Consider the following 22789-nt stretch of genomic DNA (forward strand, 5'->3'; position numbering starts at 1 on the left):
GTTTGACTCTGAAGTGATTTTTTTTTTTTTAAGTAAAAGGAAATCTTGATTACTTTATTCTTAAGTGAATATTATTTATGTACCTCAAATTTAAAAATTTTCAGTTTTTTCCTGGAATAATTGTACAGGTAATCATTATTACTAACTTAGGTAGGCCTAAATATTGGAAACCAAAACTCATAGAAAATATTTACTATTAGTTTCATTAAATTATAGGTTTTGTATCATTTTATTGGATCAGTGGGGGCAAGTAGGCATTCATGGAAAGTCATTCAATTTGTCCATCGTGACAGGTTGTTTAATAAAACACCAAGTACATACTTCATTGAAGATTAAAGTCTAATTGGAAAGTCAGCTTGGAAAACCATACTTTTCCAATAACTCTTTGGTGAGTCACAGATATAAAAATAGGACTTCTGATGCCTGAGATTTTTTGTTTTGAGGGATATTTTTGGTGATGCTGAGGATGGAACCCTGGGCTTCATGCATTGCTAGGCAAGCGAGGTTTTAGTTTTTAATGCAGAGTCCTGGAGGAGTCTTGAAATTATTACGTTTCCTTATCAAATTAAGTAAATACCTAAACCTAAGCCTACAAGAATTAAGGCTATTTTAAGCAGTGTGTGCTTGTGTGTTAATCCTTACTTGGAAAAACAAAAAAGGGTTTTATTAGAAAAAACTTGGGGAAGAGAGCTCTACAGAACTTAATTGTTTAATGGAGTTTTTGCTTATAGGTATTTTTCTTACTGTGCCTGTTTTCACATAAAAACTAAATGTTACTTAATGTAGTAAACGAAAAAAGGCTTTTTGTTCAATCTGCCAGGTTGAAATATTTATCATTATAGAATTCATAATTGGTTATTATGGTTGTTTTGTTGAAAGTATCCTCATTTCATAAGTGCATTACAGACAGATTTGAATTACATCTGTATATTTTAAACAGAAAATGCCTGGAATTTTCTTGCCTGATAAATAATAAAACCAGGCTAGATTCCCCTAGAGTTAGCATTTACCAGTGTAATGTGTTCTGAAAGTTGACTAGACATTTTTAGATAAGTTGTAGAGTCATTTAAATAATATTTAGACTTCTGATGGAATCACATACAGTGACATACTCTTCAGAATAGTTGAGCTTTATTTTGTTACTGTTTTTTTTCTTTTTTAATTTAATTTTTAATTGGTACATTATAATTATACATAACGTGAGGTTCATTAAAACATGATTATACGTACACATAACATCCCAAGTTAGTCTTGTCTGGACAGACCAGATGAGTAAACAGGTATAGGTAGATTAGATTAGATCACTTGAGTGTCTTAGTCTATTTTCTGTTGCTAATAACACAATACCAAACACTGGGTAATCATGAAGAAAAGTGGTTGGTTGATTTCTTGGTTTTTGGTGGGTTTCTGTTTTTGTGTTTGTTTTGTGTGTGTGTTTTGACTCATGGTCTAGCCCAAGGTCAAGTATCTGCATCTGGTCATGCCCTTCTTGCTGGCAAAATCCTAAGAAGGTACAGAGCATCATATATCAAGAGACCCAGGGACATGCATGTGTATTGTGAAAATGTTTTTTAAAAGGAGCATTTGGCATTAGCATTTTTTCTTTAAAAAGTATTTGTCCTGAGGCTAACAGTGTTGCTGTATAGATTAAGATGTTTGCCATCCTTTCTACAGCCCTTCTCCATTGCTACTGTCCTGTCAAAACCTCCCAGCCCATGCTTCATGTTCTTTGGGATCAGATTTCTGCTCTTAATTGCCTTTTTCCTTGTACTTTTGGACTTGGTTTTCTAAAAGCTCCAGGATTTTTTGTTTATTTTATAGTGCTTGGAGTTCACCACTAAAAGTGAAAAGGTCTAAACCGTGGTCAGTGTATAAATATGGATCATTTATGATTTAGGTATTTTTCTTAGTAATTTAATATCTGTTTGATGGAACCTCGTCTAGCGTGGTTTTCTCATTAGATCTTTTTAAAATTGCAGATGAATATGTGGTTTCCATTGCTGCCTGAGTTTTTTATTCCTCCATACATTCATGGAGTATTATCAGAGTAGATTAATTAAATTGAATCTTGTTAGTAAACTGACAGTAGGAGACAACTACCACTCTGAAGTTTTGTGGTTTTTCATAAAACTGGAATTATTCCAGGTAGTTGGAAGAGCTAGATGCTAGAGAAATTGGAAATGACAGGGCAAAGTCTCCCAATAATTATGACTGAATTGTGACGTATAAATTCATACTTGTAAGATTTAGCATTGTGCTTGGTAGTGATATACCAAATTGATGAGTCAATAACTTGATCAGTTTTATTTAGTCATAGTTCTGTGAAATGACTTGGAATGAAATGAAAAGTAATGGTTAATAGCTTTTTTTTTTATTTCTTTCATTCACATTTTTCTTTACAAGTTGATAGACTTCTATCAAAATGATTTAGATGATATGGCTGTTTTTGAAAGCATGTCATTCTGTTTTAGGTAGGTAGGTAGGTGAATACCAATGTCTTACATCAACATCCTTGAATGAAAAAAACACTGGCCATCAAGTAGCCTGAGTTTTTAACTCTCCAATTTGAAAATATTGATTTTACAAAATATGGTGCAAATATTTTTAAGATACACAGCCAGTATTTGGTTAACAAGCTATGTTTTCAGATAATAAATTTTAGAAGAATTTATTATGACCAATAGTAGCCAACCACTGTAGGTTTAGTAGAATGTATGTTTACAAACTAATGGAACCAACTTCTAAAAAAAGATTTTTGATCATTTGAAGTTGCTGTCTCCAGCTAATTTCCAATAATTCTTAATGTAGGTTTTATTTGGGTAGTTGATTGGTCTTGTTTTATTAGATTTTTAGGAAAGGTAATATAATGCTCAAAAGTCAAGTTTAGTTTTATAACTGTCAGTCCAGCCTTTTGCAGTGTGATTAAAAGTAGAAATCTCCCTGATATGAATAGATTTTAATATAAGTCATTTGGGGAAGTTGGCTAGTTCTATAACAAGTGATTTTTCAAAATACACAAAAGTACAATGAAACACTATATTTCCCAGCTTCAAAAATTAAAAACATTTTTCTATGTCTCAGGTCTCTTAATCACTTTGTACCTTTTCCTCCCCATTCTACTTTATTGCTTATAAAACTGGGTCATTTGTCTTAGAGAATTAACCGTATTCAATTATTTTATCATAGTGACATGCATTCATCTAATCCCCATTTATCCTGTAAACTGGCACCTGTCATCAATGAATGCTGAAACTGTTAGGAGAAAAATTGTTGAAGTACTTCATGGAATGAGCAGGCTGTTATCAAGCTTGCCTTCATTTCTTACCTTTCAGCTAATTCTTTCGGGTAGCAAATTGGTATATTGAAAGAGATCAGATTTTTTTCCACCATGGTTCAAACTTTAGTGGAAGGCGTTTTCTGTCCTTGGGAATAAGTGGTTGAATACTTCAGCTTATTTACTTTGGATTACTTACAGGTAGTATCTGTTTATAGTGTGATTAAAACCATCTAGCAGATTATCTGATGTTTTATAGTCCCATTAATAACAGTTACTTTTTTGTTATGATTTCATTTTGTTGTTGTTATTGAGTGGTTTTAGGTACTGGGGATGAAACCCAGAAGTACTGTACCACTGAGCCACTTCACAGCCCTTTTTATTTTTTAAATTTTGAGACAGGGTCTCACTCATTAGGTTACTGAGGCTGTGCTCAAACTTGAAATCCTCCTGCCTCAGCCAATTTGCTGTGATTGCAGATACGTGCCATCATGCCTGACTAGTTACTATTCTCTATAAATGCTTTAACTCTGACAACTTTTTAGTTTTTTTTATTTTCCTAATGTTAATCATTCTCTTTATTATGTCAGGAATTACTGTTATTATCAAGAATTCCATTTTTTTATCTCAACATTATCATTAAACATTTTTTCTTTTTCTGGGGATTGAACCCAGTGCCTTGTATTCTACCATTAAAAACGAACTATGGTTTCTTTTTAAATTTTATTTTGAGACGGGATCTTGCTAAATTGTACATGCCGACCTCAAACTTGTGATCCCCCTGCATCAGCTTTGTGAGAAACTGGGATTATAGGCATGCACTGGTGTGTGTCCAGCTCATTATAGTCGTGGTGTTTCACTGAAACTGGTAGGGGTTTAGAATTTTTCAAAGAAATTTGCTTTTAACAAGAGTATATACTGTTGATGCATTTTCCTACATTCATTCCTGGTTTTAGGCCTAAAGAAAGATTAATTAAGAAGACTAAGCCAGGGGCTGGGGATGTGGCTCAAGCCATAGCGTGCTCGCCTGGCATGCGCGGGGTGCTGGGTTCAATCCTCAGCATCACATAAAAATAAAGATGTTGTGTCCACCGAAAACTAAAAAATAAATATTAAAAAATTCATTCTCAAAAAAAAAGACTAAGCCACCCTAAATATCTTGGGGCTGGAACCCCATATGGATAGTTCTTTCAGATACTGTTAATGGTGGTCAGTACAATGAGATTAAGTAAAGATTGAAGATTTGGGGTTGGGAGGATGCCTTCCCTCCACCCAGGTGACTTAAATTTTTTCTTTTATATATATAGTTTTAAATTTGAAAAAAATCCAGTGTTAAATTTTTTTTGATATTTATTTATATTTATATTTCAATATTTATTTTTCAACAGACACAACATCTTTGTATGTGGTGCTGAGGATCGAACCTGGGCCGCACGCATGCCAGGCAAGCGCGCTACCGCTTGAGCCACATCCCCAGCCCCATCAGTGTTAAATTTTTAAAAGTGCTTGCATGTAATTAAAAGACAGCATGGGCAAGTACAGTTTTGAGGATGAATGGCTTATGTGATTTGGAGAGGATCTCATTGATAGGGAAGTTTAATTTTTAAAAATCTTGATATTTTTACCTTATGCTTTTCAGAGCACTTTAGAAACAAGTATCAACAACCACATACCTGAGAACAGTGTGGTTTGCTTGCCTATAGAATCAGTTGAATTCAGACCTTGGTACCATGTGTATGTTATTAAGTACTGTATTCTCTCTAGTATCCTCATCTATGAATTGGAGAAATAATACTTAACTTTCTGAAAGTATTTGTGAGGAGCAAATGAAATAATTTACATGAAGTGCTGATGGTAATTATTTTTCACCATTTCTTGACTTGTTCCCTCTTTAGTAATTTTTTTTAGCTATAGATGGACACAATACTTTTATTTTGTATGTTTATATTTATGTGGTACTGAGGATCAAACCCAGTGCCTCGCCACATGATAGGCAAGTGCTCTACCACTGAGCTACAACCGCAGCCCCCCACTATATTCTTTGCAGTATTCTATAGTTTAAAAAATATTTTCCTGTTAGCCCTATAGGAACAATTATAAATGACTGCAAATAAGAGATCATCATTATTTTAATGTTAGCATAGTATATCTTTTTCTATCTTAACTGGGTTTAGACTATATTTAATGTGATTATTGTATCTAGGTGGCTGTAGATTCACTATTTTGCTATTTCCGGTTTGTCCTAATCTTTGTTTCGTTTCTCTCTTTTTCTATCTTATTTTTTTCATGATTCCCATTTTATCACTTTTGGTGATTTATTGGCTGTAACTATTGTGTGTGTTTAGCAATCACTTTAGAGTGTAGTACACAACCTTATCACAGTACACTTTTAAGTGACATACAATTTCACATATAAGAATCGCACAATAGTAAACTACCATTTCTTCTTTCCTGATACTATTGTCTTATATTTTACTTAGCTATATATTAAAGACCCATAAAACATTTGTTATTTTTGCTTTAAGCCACTGATTATCTTTCAGTGAGAAATTTCTGATGCTTTTCAGTCCTTTGTATAAACTCATATTTTCCTCTAATATGGTGTTCCTTCTGTGTGAATTGCTTCCAGTAACTACTTTTTTGTGTGTGGGTCCAATGGTGATGAATTCTTCCATCCTTTTTTGCATGTTTGAGAGTCTAGAAGCCTTTGTTTCTTGAAAGATATATTTGCTAGATATAGAATTCTAGTTTGACAAAAGATGTTGCTTTCCTATATTCTGGGTTGCATTGCTTCCAACAAGAAATTGCTATTTTCTTTTTTTCTGTATGTTTTTTTTCTCTAGTTGCTTTAAGTTTTTTTTAATCTTTATTTAACCACTCATTTCAAGCAATTTGTAATGTGCCTGCATTGTGTAGTTGTCTTGTGTTTCTTGTGCCTCCGTTCCTTAAACTTCTTGAATTCATAAGTTTATTATCATATTTGGAAAATTAATTTTCTGCCATTCAGAATTTTTATGTCCTCTAGGCACTTGAGTTATGTGTTTATTAGTCCCTTTGAAATTATTGTACAACTCACTGATGCTCTGTTTGTGTTTTTGTTTTTTATGTTTTGCATTATTTTCCCCTCTTTCATTTTGATTCTTTTGCTGTATTTTCAGGTTTATTAATCTTTCTATAGTGTCTAGTCTGCCTTTAATCCCATCCAGTGTATTTTTCATCTCAAACATTCTCTAGAATTTTATTGGTTTTTTTTTTTAATCTTTCATGTCTCTACTTGACATTTTCAATCTTTCCTCTAGTTCTTTGAACATATGAATATAGTTATAATTTAATACCTTTGTCTAATTCTCTGTCATTTCTAGATTGGTTTTGACCAGTTGCTCTTCTATTCTGGGTCATATTTTCTTACATTCCTGGTAATTTTGCATCTTGTTTTACTCTATTTTGTATCCTTGTAAACTTTATTTCTATTATGAACATGGTTAAGTTATTTCAATCAGTTTGATTTTTTCAGGCTTTGGTTTTAAGCTTTGTTAGGCAATGTTTATTTAGTGTAGGGCTAGTTTTTCCCTCTACTACTTAGTCAGAAACTTTGAGTACTCCACCTGATACCCTCTGAATTATCAGATTTTTCATACTGGCCTTTTGTTAGTTGTGGGTTTGTTTCCACTCAGGATTACAGTCCTCCTCTCTGGTGGTTTTCTAACTCCATAGTGGCTGTCCTCCAATTGTCTGCTCTGCAACTACTAATGGCTTTGGCCTTCGTAAACTCACAGCTTTCTCTCCGCTTTAGGTCAGCTGCTTGGGACCCTTCCCTGTGCTGTAGCCTGATAAGAGTATCCTTGGGTTCACTTTGTTTCCCATCTCCCAAGGATCACTGTCCTTATTGTTGCTTGATAGCCAGTGTCTCAAAAACTGCCATTTTATACAGTTTTCTGTTTGTTTCAGACAGGAGGGTAAATTTGGCTGGTCCCTGCCAATATCTGAATTTTAAAAACAACACAGAGGGTCAGAAGGTAGTTAATTTGCTTCCGATAAATACACTGAGCTGCTAGTGGAGCCAGGGCTGAAATTAAGGCACCAAGTGAAGAGCTGGTGATTTTCCCTATGTAACAATTTCCTTCATGTAATTAGTTTATCCCTTAAAACCTTATAGTTTATTTTTATTTTATTTTTATTTTTTTGCTGGAAATACTTACAGATTACATACCCCTGCCTTCTTGAACAGCATATCGAACATATTTAAACTTTGTCATTATTGACTTTATTTATGGTATTCTGCCATGGTTATTAATCCTATCTCACCCAAATCCCTATTTTGTAAAATATTCTTTAATGCTCTTATATTGAAGATTCTGAGTCCTTCTCAATCATCAGGCCAGCTTCTTGCACATTTTTTTCCCTCAGCTGCTGTAAGGCAAACATGTATTAGAAATTGCCTAGCATATTCTTCCCCTCCCTCATTGTATAAAAGCAGCTGTACCTCTTCCTGTTGGTCAGGGTCAGTTACTATTGCCAGAATGGTGTTTGTGACTGCAATCCAAAGTGATTGGCCCCCATAGCTTTTTCTTTATGGATCTCTCTATCTCACTTTCCACAAGAGTTACCCCTTTGAGAACTAGGATCTCTAACCCTGCAGAGCTGAGTTGTGAGGATAGAAAGCACAGAGTCCTCCAATGGTAGTAGGGACACTCTTGTTTCTCTTCCTTACTTCCTGGACCCATGTTTTCTTACTTGGAGAACAACATCATAGAGAAGTTCCTGGTGTAATACATTTACTCCGTCCTGAAAGATGGCACTGCGTTCCTACAGAGGATTGCCTCTGAGTTGGTGCTTCATCTGTGTCTTCAAAGGCAATTCCAGTATTCTGTGAGGCTGGCTGTTTGGCTATTTCAGGATGCAGTAATAACCAGTGAATTCCCTGGCCTTAGACTTTACTCCTACCATCTTTCCGGTGAAGTGTATCCCTTGGTTGGCTGTGGTATACAGGATTCCCTACCTGTGGGCTGGCCATTCTATAAGGATGGTGGTGCTGGATGAGGCTTCGTGGATAGAAAAGATAAGCTTGTGTCTGGAATAGCTACCCCTGTTCTGGATGGAGTGAGTCCAAAGTAGTCCAGGTAGACAGTCACTGAGAAACACCATGCCGGGGTGTTAGCATTTGCTGACAGATTAGCTATTCAAAGGCAGCAGTAGCTAGATTAACTTGGTACATGCTGTATAGGGTAGGTGTATACTCTGCCCCATCTGCCCTCTACACTCTGACTCTGCCCTTTAGGGCTGACCTTCTTTGGAGGTTTGGATAATGGGAGACCCCAGCAGGGAAAAGTTGAATGAAATTCCTCCAGTTCCCTCCTTTCCAAGATACAGTTTGGCAGAAGCTGTGAATTTTACCAAGGGTCACAGCTCCTCTCACAGCTCTAAGCTTTCACAGGGTTCTGAGAACATTTTTTTCTCTCACTCTTCAGCTAGACAGGGTGGTAATAATGGCTTCCCACTGTAGATAGCATCAGAGTACTTCAGTATCTGGCTGGCTTCCCTTCATCCCATGTAAATTGTCTATATCTTTTCCTTCTAGGATCACAACTTGCACATGTAAGAGTGATTTCTTTCTTGCCTTTTAAAATGAGTTGGGGGCAGTAGGCATTTTTCATCTTAATGCATTTATTGAGCACTGACTCTGTGCCAGATAGTGTTCTGTTCTTTGAGAAGACAATGGTGAATGATAAGGGGATATGGTTAAAAGGTAACTTCAATGATAAATGCTCCAACTATGTGCCAGATAGTGTTCTGTTCTTTGAGAAGACAGTGGTGAATAAAGAGTATGTGGTTAAAAGGTAACTTCAGTGATAAATGCTCCCATTCCCTAATCAGTCCTTCTGCAAGAACTAAAGATAGAAGCACCTTCAATTAGGCAGTCTGGGAAGGAAGGCCTTTCAGACAAGAGGCTGAAGACCTGGAGACCTTGACCTGAAGGATAAGGAGGAACTTGCTATTCAAAGATTAGGGAGGAGGACAATCCAGAAGGCGAGGTAGCAGGGAAGAGCAAAGGCCCAACCGTCCAATGAGCTTGGTTTGTTCAATACACAGAAGCCTCTTGAATACAGTGAACAGTACAGGCACTAACATTAACATAAGTTTCTTTTTTTAATAAGGACAATTTACATGTGTTTATAGTAAGAATGAGTACTAACTTGTAATATGATGTTAGTCCCTTTAATGAGTAGATGATCAAGTTTGCTTAACAGGTACTTCACATTTATTGACCATACAGTCAATTTTAGCACAAGGCCAAGACTGCATAACCATCCAGCCATAACCCCAATTTATGCAAGGCCACAGCTACAAAGTTGCAGATGTGAGATGCCAACCACCTTCTGTTTCTTATCAAGCAATTTCTAGGGTACCTTTGCCCTCAAGGAAGCAGGAGGAACCTGTTAGCTGTAGGCTTCAACAGTTTTAAGAGAGAAGTAATCCATCTGCAAAAAAATAAGATATCCAGAAAAATGAGAAAGAAGAGAGAGACATCTTTTTCTAAAAGACAATCTCAGAGTTGTCCTAATTACAAAGATCTAATACGCTAGTGGTGGTTAATTGGATACCAGAGGAGTTGCTTGGGACCCATTTTGGGCTATAAATATGCCTGATAGGACTGCCAGCAAGCAGAAAGCCTTCCTCTCCTCTCCTGCCAAGACTGGGCCACTTCTGCAAGTAAGTTTTATTCTTTTCTCTGGACACAACTGTATCCAGAGCTTTTCTGCCTTAACTCCATGATGTAAATATGCAGCACGATGGCAGTTCAGGTTAAATATGACACATACTAGATGACTATTTTTGGCTGAGTTATGTTTCTACCGCAAAATTAAGTCGTCGAGTTCAGAAGCTGGAGTTCCTTTCCACATCTTTTCCCATTTGTTATAGTCTGTTCTCAACTAACTTCTCCCCTTGGGTCAGAAACGAAGTCTTCTCATCTTGTTTCTAGCACCATACCTGACCTATAATACATGGTGAGAAAATTAAGATTCTAACAGGCATCTTTCTCTTTGTCTCAATCTGGATTCTGACTGCGTCTCTAAATGCCAATCTGCAGACGTCTCTTTTGGCCGCCAAGCGGCGCTAAGCCACCATCTAGGACCGAGTCACTGTTTTCCTCAGGATTTGGAGTTTGAACTTTTATTTAAAAGTGTCCGAAAGGTTAAATCACAAAAGTTTAGGTGAATGCTCCCAAGGCACAATTGGCGCTCCAGAATGAGTGGGCTGCAGAAGACGCACTGACTCTCTGGACGCATGTCGTACTTTTGGGGATCGCTGTGGAGACCATGGCCGGGAAGTCACAAAGGCGCTCACGCCGGGATGGATGTAACCCGGAGCCCGGGCCAGGTGAGGGCTGAGGGCGCGCTGCGCACTGGGTCAGTCTGGCTCACCCGAATGGCTCTCAAAAGCTGACTCCCTTCTTGCCCCCGCCCCTCGCCGAGGGAGAACGACCAGGCCGCTCCTCCCCTGGGTGGGTCCCGGCTCCTTTTCTGGCAGGGTCTATTTGCATAGAGGAAACTGTCCAAAGTGGCCGCTGTGGAGGAGCTGGCGAGGAGAAGGGGGCGTGCGCCGCGATCCGCTACTACCCGAAGGCCAAGCCCCGCGCTGGGACGTCCTCGTGCCTCGGGCTCTCCTGTGCGCTCAGTCTGCTGCCCCAGTTCTGCGCGGTACCCTCGGAGAGCCCTCGTGCGACAAGCGCGCCATGAGCCTAGGCGAGCGCGCCGGTGGTGGCGGCAGCGGCGACGACGCGCAGAAGAGCAGCCCCGCTGGGAGCGGAGGCGGAGGGCGCCCCGCGACGACCGCCGGGTCGCGGGCGGTGAGCGCGTTGTGCCTGCTGCTCTCCGTGGGCTCGGCGGCCGCCTGCCTGCTGCTGGGCGCCCAGGCAGCCGCGCTGCAGGGCCGGGTGTCGGCACTCGAGGAAGAGCGGGAGCTCCTGCGGCGCTCGGGGCCGCCGGGCACTCTGGACGCCTGGGCCGAGCCGCACCTGGAGCGCCTGCTGCGCGAGGTGAGGCGCTCGGGAGCGGGGCAGGGGTGGTCCCACCAGAATCCGGGGACGGGGGAGCTGGGGGAAGGTCAGTGCTCCGAGAGCCAGGGGCGGCGTGTCTGTTGCCCTGAGGAGGGGTCGCCCTGGGGCTGAGCGCTGTAGAGGACATCTAGGAGGCCCACACCGAGATGGAGACTGGGGCTGCCGGCCCAGAGTGGTCCTGCTGTCTTTGCTCCCTCCTCAGAATCTTCTGCCAGGGTTTGCGGATAGGGGGAAAGAGAGCCAAAAGAACCATTTAGGGGTACAGCAGGGGAAGGGAAAATTAAGACCACAGACTTGGAGTAACTGTCCTGGGAGCTGGTCTTCTCAGTTGTGTGCACTCGGACACAGGACTTCCCGCCTGCGGTGGAGAGCCCCAGATAATGACAAGGCTCACGCTGGAAGTGTCCGCAGACTCTAGTTCCCATCTCTGGTCTACCTGAAGCAGCCGGTGGCCGCAGTAGAGGGAAACTTCAGACAAGCTTCAGGGTCTTGGAGGGGTCGCATTAGTCCTAGGTGCTAACTAAAGTTTGGAAACTAAAGTTTGGAAGCAGCTCCATCCTGGATATGCTGTGCCCCCAGGCTGCCGTGACTGAGTGCGGTGTCCACATTAGCTGGGTAGGTTGAGGGGAAGTAAAAACAAGGCCTGACATCTGCATTCTGGTTTCGAGTGATGCCACCTGAGCAGTGGGGACGCATCACATCCTGAGTTGGCACACCTGCAATACGAATTTGATCCATCCCCCAACCCCAGGTTGGTAATGTCCTGTGAGTCTCTGAGATTCGTCTAAAGAGTTAGGATTGCTGTCTTCAGAGCAGGAGCCACATTTGGGACCTCAAAGTTGGTTTTAGTTTCCGAGTTTGGTGCATTAGTTCTCCCCATAGAACAGGAACAGGCACCAATGCACTGGCCAGAGCTGCTTTTGGCCTTGCCATCTCCCCTGCCTGAGTGGTCTCTTCCTCTTGGGAAGGGTGGCTACCCAAGATCCCAAAGGACATCCTCAAGTGCTGTAGGAAATGAGGCAAGTGTTTCATGGTAGAGGAAGGGAGGGCAGGCCTGTTACCCCCAATTCCCTAAACCATAGCCTACTGTGATCCTTACTAATATGTCACGCTGTGTAGAGCTGGAGGTGTAGCTTGGTGGTAGAGTGCTTCTTTAGCATGAGCAAGGCCCTGGGTTCCATTCACACCATCAAACATATATTGCACTCTGTATCCATTGTCAAGTTAATCTGGCATCTTAGGGAGAATGGAAGAACACATATCATACCTCCTTGTTCACCACACCTATTTCTTAGTCAGTTTAAGCCAGTTTTACATCTCTTTTACTTGATTCTGGGCAAAATTGCTGTTTCCTAAAATGATTTCCTCTTTTCCCCCTTGAAAGTGCCTACAGACTTCAAAAATTTCCCCGAACCCTGCTGGCAACTCCTGGCAATGGTTTTATAATTGCTGTCTATTATCTTTTGGCAAATCCCTAGAGACCAGGGTGTTGAATTGATTTATGGAGGGCCCGTAAAGTTTCTACCTGTGAATGCTATAACTGCAGCTGTTCTTTCTACCATGAGGCCCTGCGGACTTAGTAAAAATAAACCACAAGCCCTTATTGAGTAAATCAGAAGGCCTGGTAAAACCTTTTAATAAGGAACTTAACAAATTATGTCTGTACTAATAGGGATGGGGGGTCTTGGGAAAGTAGCCACTGCTCAGAAATGTTGATTCTTTTAGTCCTGAACTTCAGTGGGGAAAGACTACTTCATCACACTTCTGTCAGAATGTCACTTGGGTGGACTGTGGTGATTGAATAATGATTTAGAGGACAGAGATGGTTTAGTGGTCAGAGCTCAGCTGCCCTCTCCTCCTCCTCCTCCTCCTCTCCCTCCCACTTCTTTCTCCACCTACTATCCCCTCCCCTTCTCTCCTCCCTTTCTTCCTTTCTTTCTTTTCCCCCTCTCTCTCTACCACTCTTGATTAGAAAGGCAAAGGGAAATTTTAGAATCCTGAGATTCCTACTCAAGATTTTGCTATACCCTTGGACACATCATACTACTAACTACGCAGAGTTCAGTATCTGGGGTACTTGTATTGTACTTGCCCACCTTGCCTTGCCAGTGGAGAGTCAGAGATGGCTCCATGTGGATGCCAGTTGGTATTGAGCTTCTGGTTGTTGAGGTGTCCCCCATGAGTGGGCATCTCTCTTTCTGGACATCAATCAATTCTTGCTACTAGCTATGCTTCTTGTAAATGTTGCTGGATGGGAAATGTACACAGCTTCGTGACAGTGAGTTCCCTGGCTGAGATGAGGGTACAGTGAGAGGCCCATTATGGGGAACCAGTAATTGGCTTTAAATAGATGTGTAGTTACTTCTTTGAACCGCTAGATACAAAGGATAATTAAATATCGAACTAAAAATCTGTTAAGGAAAGAATGTTTGTACTTGAACTTTTTTTTTTTCCTAAGCTCAGATTTGTTCTCAGTGGAGCCTCTTCTAAGTCAGTGCCGAAGCGATTATGTGTGAAGGTGCCTGTGGCTTGTCTTTTACCAACAAACTCATTTTCAGAGTATCAAAGGCAGAAACCCTGCCCAAATTAAAAAAAAAAAAATCCTTGCCAACCACACACAACTTTAATGTCAGGAAAAAGAAAAGAAAGCCAACAAAAGCCACTGTTAGGAGGAGACCCACTATCCTTGTTCCCTTGGGAACAGAACTGTGACATAAATTTTTCTGGGACTGGCTGATGTGCCTGATAATGTAGATACAGAAGCTACAGAAAAGGAATATTCTTGTTATTGCTTGATTATTAAAGACCCTTCCCATGGAACAAAAGGGAATAAATGGTTTTTAGGATATAAACACAAAATTTCTGAGCAAGACCCATTCCTGATAGTGTCTTCAGTGTAATTTGAAAATATGGACACAAAACAAACATTTGATATTTCACTATGAAAGTACTGTTAAGTAGGTTGCCTAATTAATCAGTCTTCTAGTTACTGTGTTACAAAACTAACACAAAAAGTGTTACAAAAGCTTAGGCTTTAAAGTGCATAGCTTTTATATTACAGTAAAAAATTTAATGCAAGGATTAAAGAAATATTTAGTTGTATTCAGAGGAGACCATTTCCAGCTTACAATGGATTTATTGTTGGCTGTTGGCCTTCCATTGTCCAGACCAATCAGTTTGAAAACAAGAAAAGCCCAGAGACTGGGAATAAAATTAAAGTGCTTTCCTTCCCTACCATCAACTATGTATATTAGTGAAGTTTCTATCAAACTCAAAATCAACTGTAGCGTTTCCAGCCTTTGTAGCAGTGTATCTACTTGTCAGAACAGCTCTGTGGTGTCCATTCTAATAAAGATGCCTATTTTTTAATCCCTGCACAACTAGAGATAGAGTGTAAATCATAACTACTTTTGTTTCTTTGGCATTTCTTGGCTCCCAAACCAAAAGAAAAAAAAAAAAAAAAAGGTTTCCTTCCAATTACTTTCTGGCATGCTTACTTTCTCTCTCCACTCTTTTCTTGCCTTAAAAAAAATTTATTTTAAAGGCCACAGTTTGGAAGAGCTTTATAATAATAGCAGCATGTTTAGAACAGGCCAACTGTTGGTGTGTTCTTTTCAAAGTCAGTTTTTGGAATTTTTGAGTTGGATGTTTCCACATTGGCTCTGAAGATTCAAGGCACAGCTCCTGAACCAGGGGACACGGTGAGCTGAGTGAATTCCTCACCAGGAGGCAGAGCAGGGCAGAGCAGATGCAGCTTCTCATCAGCTGGGGAGAGTTTCAGATCTGTCCCACTAGTTAGAGCTGTCATCCAGCCTCTTCAGCTTCCTGAGCCTCAGCTTCCTCCTCTATAAGGTGGTTACCAGTAGTCACTGGTATTTCATTATAGTAATGGGAAATGAACTAGTACAATCAATGTATATACTTGTGATGGCAGGTAATGGAATATCTGAGTGTGGTTGCTTAAACATGACAGTCACTGAATCGTATAAGAAAAGCCTGGAAGAAAGTCAAGATATCTTGGGTTAGTTCAATGTCTTGGTCACACCCGGGTGCCAGATTGCATCTGCCATTCTCTTGTCCTTTCCTCATGAATGCAAGATGGCTGCTGTAGCTCCACACATGTGTCTTTAAACCAGAATAGCCAAGGTTGGGAAGGGAAAAAGGAAAAAGCTTTTTGTGAAACTTTTTCTTTTATTTAAATCAGGGGGGAAATCTTTCCCATCATCTTCCTGTAGAATTCTCTTATAGCCATCAGCCCAAACTAGGTCACATGGTCACCACCCTTTCACTGGCAAGGGTAATGGGGTTGCCAATAAAGAGGCTTTGGCCAATCTTGATTCATCGCCTGAGGCTGGGCACATTGCCACTGGAATAGAATTGAGGCTTTGTTAGGAAAGAAGACTGGGAATGGCTATTGGGGAGCAATCAAGAGTGTCAGCCAGGTCCTACAGAATGCTGTCACTACTGTCACTCCAGGGGAGGACAAGATGTCCTCCAAGGAGAAACGAGTCAATGACGGGGAGGCAGTCATTTTTTTGTCCTGTCAACTTTAACAAGTACGTATTCCTTTCACCAAACTCCACACTTTGGGAACACTCTCCAACCACAAAATTGATGTCTCTTTCAAGATTCTGCTATCTACATCCAGCTCTGCTTCCAGACATAGTTGAAGTTTGAGATTCTCTCTGACACAATCCTAGTCTTTATAGTTGTATTTGTCCATTCTCTGTTACTATAATGAGATACTTGGGGCTGGGACATTTATCAAGAAAAGAGGTTTAGTTAGCTCACAGTTTTGAGAGGTAAAGTCTAAACAGCATGGTGCAGGCTCTGGTGAGGACCCTCCTGACTATGTCACATAATGATGGATGGCATTACAAAGTTAAGAATGCATACAAGTGGGGGAGATTATTTAATGAGACCAGAAATCAGAGCAGGCAGGGGTTCTTGACATAAGAACCAACTCAGGGGTCCCATGAAATACTCTAATTCCTCCCAGGTTTACGGCCTCCAATAACTTAAAGACTTCCCACCAGATTCTACCCTTTAAAGGTCCTATCTCCTCCTAATTTAGCACAGACCAAGCTTCCAACACTTGGGGGACAAACTACATCAGAGTCATATGACCTTTAACCCTTGGGTGGATGCTGTTCTGACCTCAAAGTGACTGGCTAGAGTGGCCCCACACTGAGAGTGAAACTCCAGGGCTCTGAAGGCTAACTTTTTTCTGGCATATGCAGGGAATAATAATATTTCACATCACTCTGCCAGAAGTAGAAGAGGCTACTCAGATGGAGAAAACTGATGCAGCCCCTCCAAGCACCGAGGAGATCAGTTGACCCAGAACTCATGTATGGAGCACCTGTGCCTGGACAGCACTGCTTCCGCCTCAGCCCTGCCCCTCCCAGTCATGGGTCTCCTTGGCTGTCTCTGTAGCTGATGTCACTCAGACTTCAAATCCCCTTCCAGAGCGTGTGCAGTTAAGATCATGGTCCCCAGAGCAGGGAGGATGTCCTTCTCATTGGATTCAGCCTTTCTAGATGCTTTTGGGCCCTTGTACCTTCATACAACAATGTGACAGCCCCCCCCCCCCACCCCCAGGGCCTTGGATTTCAAAGGGAATTGATGGCTTGAGTAACCAGGAAGCCTATGTGAATGTTTTCTGGACCCTCTAGAGACATCTTGTTTGGGGTTTCTTTGTATTGGCTCCATATTTCTCAAGGATGTCCTCGTTCTTCCCATGAGGTGCCTGAGAAGCTCCCAGAGTCTCCAAATTCATATTCATAGCTTTAGAGTTTCTCTTTTCCAACAGTCCTGACAGAAGTCACCTAATTCTCTCTGTTGGTCCAATATGAATTACCTGTGTGCATCACTAAGACCAGCCAGACAGCCTCTCTGACCAGCCAGGTTCAGAGGGGTGTGTGTGTGTGTGTGTGCACTGAAGGGACTGAGAAGTAGAGGATGTGCCCAAAGGACAATTCAGTTTTGTTTTGTGCATTGCTGAGGACCAAACCCAGGACTCACACATGTTATGCAAGTGCTCTACCACGGAGCTCCATCCCAGCCCTCAAAGGACAATTCCAAGTGCTGTTATTAGAAGAAGGGAGAGAGGACATGAGGCCAGAAAAACCAATAGGTAACCATCCAAGAAATAATAAGAGAGAGGTTAGAACCATGCTCTGGAAAAACCCACCTCCATGGCTCAAAATCCAGCAAAAGGACTTTTTATCTACTAGGATATGCAATAGAGCTCTTGTTCCATAAAGGTTCATGTATGTGGGTGAATTTGGGTTTATCTGTGGCAATACCAAAATCTGTACTTCCTGCTGGATTAGTGAGCTTACAAAATGTGAGCTTTCCGTGTTACAGGATCATTCAAAATCTTAACAATTGCCTGCAACAACCTTATGAGACAAGACCGGTTATGGCTGTTTCACAGAAATGTCACAGAGGTGGACATTCAGGGCACACAGGACCAGGCCTGGGCTCCCTTGGGGCTTGCAGGGTGCCTTGCAAGAGAGCATAAGAAGGACATTTGCATCCACTGTCCCTTTGTGTGAGTTCTGTGTCCAGCCTAGGGCAGTGTGCCTGGGCTCACATTAGGGCCACCTGCTCTGGAGATCCCTATTCCTTGACCCATTGCCATTGGCCTCTCAGGCAGTATTCTCCAGAGGAGCAGACTCTAGTCCTCTAGATAATTGAGGAATCTTGGGGGGAATCTCAAATCCCAGGGAACAATGAGATGCATGTGGCTGGGAGGCCGCCACAGCCTTGCCTGGCACCATCTGCTTTCGTGACTTTTGGGGACCTGAGTTTGGAATAGGAAAATGCTTCAGGGTGGAGGAGGAAAGTTCAGGGTGAGGAGTCAGAGGCCACCACTGCCCATGGGCTGTGTGGCCCAGGCAGGTTGTCCCACCCCGCAGTTCTCTGGTTGGGAGGAAGGGCTCATACTCAGACTCGTCCAGAGAAGCCGAGATACAGAGTAAAAAAGGAAGGGCTTAGTGGAAATAGTCACTGCAGCAGAGGATGAGCTCTGTTGCAAAAAAAGAAATGACTCCATGACACTTGTTAAATAGAAAAGAATGATTTAATGATACCAGTTAAAGCTCAGCAAGGCCAGCTTTATTTAGGGCCGGCCTAATAGGTAGTGGGGTTTTGCAGTGGGAGAGAGACTGGGTACAGTACAACTCCAAATCCAGCATGGGCAGTGGGGATTTAAAGCAAAAGAGCAGGGGGTAGCTTAGTAGATGGAGAATGACTAAGAGGAACCTCAGGGGTCAGGGGGATTCTGGCTAAACCGACCTAACAGGCTGTGTGTGTGCGTGCGTGTGCATGCGCGTATGTGCATGCGTGTGATGCTGGGAATGGAACCCAGGGCCTCATGCACACTAGACAAAAGGCTCTACCACTGAGTCACTACCCTGCCTGCTAACAGGATTCTTGCTGAAGACAGATCAGGGTGGACCTCAGCTGGGTGTGGGGGGTGTTTTAGTTTGGATCTTGAGTGTCCCCCAAAGGCCCATGTGTTGAGACCTTGGTTGCCAGTCTGCTGTGCTATTGGAAGGTGGTGGAACCTTTAGGAAGTGGGGCCTAGTGGAAGGAAGTTAGGTCATTGGGGGCATGCCCTTGAAGGGGATATGGGCCCCCAGCCCCTTCTTGTCTCTTTCTCTTTGCTTCTTGGCTGCCACAAGGTTAATAGACCTCCACTATGTGTCCCCACCATGACATACTCTACTGCCACAGGCCCAAAAGCAATAGGGCCAAGTGACCATCGACTGAAACTTCCAAAACCATGAGCCAAAACAAACCTTTCTTCCTAATAAAGTTGATTATCTCGGGTATTTGTCACAGCAACAGAAAGCTAACATAGTGGTGGATGAGGAACCTGATATGAAATCAAACATGGGACTTCTTGCTAAACTGACCTGGCAAGGTTCTTTGCTAAAACTGGATTTTAGAAGGATGGGCATGATGGGCCTAGAAGAAGGATCATGAACCTGACCACTGTTTAGTAGAGCAGGAATCTTTATCAGCTTTGAGCAGTGGATTCCAGTATACTTTGCTTGCAGGGCCTCACAGAGCATTGGTATAATCCCACACCTTCAGAGAAGCCTCTCCCTCAACACAGATGTCTTACGTGTCTTTCCCTTGTTGCTCAATAACTCTAACCCTCTCTGTGAAGCACTAACAGGTTGTTGGTAAGAGATTGGGTTCTATCAAATTTGCTCTTTGTTGGGCAGCTGTTGCCCCTCAGTAGCCACTGGGGGGATTCGTTTCAGGACCCCCCCTAGATACCAAAACCCACGGATGCTCAAGACCCTTATATAGAATGGCACAGAATTTGCATAGAACTTTCACACATCCTTCAAATCATCTGTAGATGACTTGTAATTCCTTATACAATGTAAATGGTGTGAAAATAATTGATATATTTTATTGTTTAGGAGATAATGACAAGAGGAAAAGCCTTTAGGTTTTCAGCACAGATACAGCTCTTCTTCCCCAAATACTTTTGTCTTTTTAATTTTTTTTCCTGATTTGGAACTGGGAATTAAACCCAGGGCTTCATGCATGTGAGGCAAGCACTGTACCACTGAGCTATATTCCATCCCCCCAAATACTTTTGAACCATGGCTAGTTAAATCAGTGCATCAGATGTGAAGGGTCGACTATCTCAGGAAATAGCATGCCAGCTTGGCTATCTTCCATCCCTCTTTTTTCTTTTGGTAGAATAACCAAAATGTATCTTGATTTCACAGAATCAGTGTTACTGATAATCCTACCAGCTAAAAAAAAAAAGGGCTATTTAACTTTTTGCATAATCCCTCCCAATCCTTGTTCATGGACAGATTTGCACGCAGCCAATTTTAACCACAGAGTACATACCATTTGCATCTTGCATGTGTTTTTAAACTTTACCTCATAAAACTTTTTCAAGGTGATACATGATCTTTCTGGTCATGTTTAATGACTACATATTATTCCATCCAGGAAATCTATATCCAACTATCAACATATCATTTAGGCCTCCTCTAAATATTTATTAGCCCAAAATGTGATGCCATCCGAGGCTTCATGAGGAAAATTTCTTACTTTGGTTTTCTTTGGGATGTAGAATAACTGGATAAAGAAGAATGTCCTTAGGGCTTTGTTTTTTTGTTTCAATTTGAGAGTGTCTGGGTTGCCCTTGCAGAACATTTTTCCCTGTTGTGATATTCTGAAGCTATGGCACCATTCTGAAATCTTGTTTCGAGTTTTATGATGGGCAAAGTGGATTCAGTCTGTCTTGTAAGCTGAATTTGTCATTGTTGAAAGCAAAAAAGAAAGCTTTACCATAACCCATGGGAAAAGTCAGTCTGAAGATCTCATCTCAGAATCAGGCTCCTTTGTCGGTTTGGTGCACAGATCTTTGCTGAATAGCATTTAGCGGTGCCAGCCACCAGGCCTGGTCTGCACTGTGACTTCTAATTATGTGAACAAATGTAAATCAATTTGAGAAAGTTCTCCAGAGGCCACACACGACCTGCGGCTCTTGCCCCTTCGATTTTCTCCATGTGTAGAATCAGGATTAATCTTCAATTGTTGACACAAACACCCAGAAAACATCCCTTCATGGTGTCCAGAAACATATTTCATGTACCAATGGCATGAACCATTGGGAGAAAAAATTAGGTCTGCAGATGGAGCTTTAAAGAAAGTCATGTCACTATACTCCTGGAGGCTATAGGGGAAAACAATTGAGAGACTTTCTTTTGTGTGGTGCTGGGGATGGAACCCAGGTCCTCACACATGCCAGGCAAATGCTCTTCCACTGAGCTATACCTCCAGCCCTAAGTGCTTTTCTGAGAAGGGCAGCCACAGGCTCCTGGTGACCGTATACATATAAATTTGGATAATCAGGTATCCCAATTCCACGTCCTCATGGCAGACCCACTAGAAGGAGCAAATTTAGCTTTGAGTGTCAGAAGCAGCAGTTTTTATTGTTTTTTTTTTCTTACAAGTGTGGACGTCCTTGACGACATCTGTAAATGATGGACGTGTAGGGTGGCAAGAGAGACATCAGCTCTAAGCAGACCCAGGTTCACATCCCAGCTCTGCCATTTCCCAGCTGTATGACTTCAGAACACTGAGTTTTTCTGAGCCTCAGTTTGATCCTCTGATCAAGGGATTATATAGTACGTGCCTCACAAGGTTTCCATAGGACTTAATAAGGTGCCCTGTGCAAAGCACTCAGTGCACCATGCATACTCTGAACATGGCTGTACTTTTCAGAACATTCTTTCCGGAATCTAGAAGGAATGTCTATTCTGTGGGCTATTTGAAGAGGAGGTCCCCTGGATAGAGGGCTGACCTTAAGCTCCCTTAACACTGGGGTACTGCCATCCTATTAAAGCTGTACGGATGCAAAAAAAAATATATATATATTAACACACATCCAGTCTGAGTCAATGGGCAGAAGAATGTGACCTGGTTGTTGAAGGAAGGCAAACACTGAATTGGCTTCATAGCCCCCATATTTTAATTTTTAGTCTCTTTTGAGAACAATAAGATTTCCCATTAAAATTTTTATATTTATGACAAATAACCCATATTGTTCATGAAAATAATTATATGGATTTGCCATTGTGAAAGGGCACACCAACACCTAATCAATTTGCTTTACTTAACAGGATAGTCTGGTTTTGTGATTATGCAATAAGGCACAAACACCCCTAAATACTCGTGATTAACCTGGTGAATTAGAGGTTTCACACATCTGCTTCAATTCACATTGGCAAGTGAAACATTTATTTTCCTGATGTAGCCATGAAATTGGAGGATGCCAGGTCGGGGGGTAGGAGGAATGTGTGTGCTTTCAAATGGGTAAAGCGAGCTTCTAAAATAGAATGTGCTTCCAAATTTGAGTTGTGAAACAAATCATAAAGCAATTAGAATGCATTCTGGCATTTTTAAAAAGGCAGTTCAACTTGCATCCTTCAGTAAGTAACATCATACAAAGAAAGCGGGGTCTGTTCATTTATTTAAACTGTGCCTTTTTGTGTGACGTTTGGGTGGTTATCATCCACGGCATCTTGTCTTCAGACCCATGCTGTGGAGTGGTCAAACGAAGGACAAGTTCCCATGATGGCAAGGGGACTAGAGAATATGAGTGTGAGCTAGTATAAGAGGGCGAGTGTGTGTATGTGTGTGCGAATGTGTGGGTATACATTAGTGCATATGAGAGTCTGCGTGCATATTGTGCATACACATGGGTGAGAGACTTTGTGGGATTCCTAGATGGGACCAGTCTGACTTTACTGTCTCTCCATAGAAGTCTTTCCACCCACATCCCCTTTCATTGACTGCATGGCTCCTGCTGTGGGCTTTAGAGTGGGGACACCTGGGATTTGAGTCTGGGGCTGCCTCTGAACCCACAAATATTCTGGGACAAATTCCTTGGCTTTTCCAAATTCCTT

The 22789-nt window shown here is 41.6% G+C and overlaps 1 protein-coding gene across 1 annotated transcript in view; it reads left to right on the plus strand.

Moving 5' to 3' along the window:
• Nucleotides 1-10891: 10891 nt before the first annotated feature.
• Nucleotides 10892-22789, plus strand: part of Col23a1 (collagen type XXIII alpha 1 chain) — a 353361-nt gene continuing 341463 nt past the window's right edge. The window contains exon 1 of the mRNA XM_027949642.2: nucleotides 10892-11312. Coding sequence (XP_027805443.1) covers nucleotides 11010-11312 — 303 coding nt within the window. The 5' untranslated portion in view covers nucleotides 10892-11009. The remainder of the gene's footprint in view (nucleotides 11313-22789) is intronic.

Source organism: Marmota flaviventris, chromosome 5 (genome assembly GCF_047511675.1).
Source record: "Marmota flaviventris isolate mMarFla1 chromosome 5, mMarFla1.hap1, whole genome shotgun sequence".
Classification (NCBI taxonomy): Eukaryota; Metazoa; Chordata; class Mammalia; order Rodentia; family Sciuridae; genus Marmota; species Marmota flaviventris.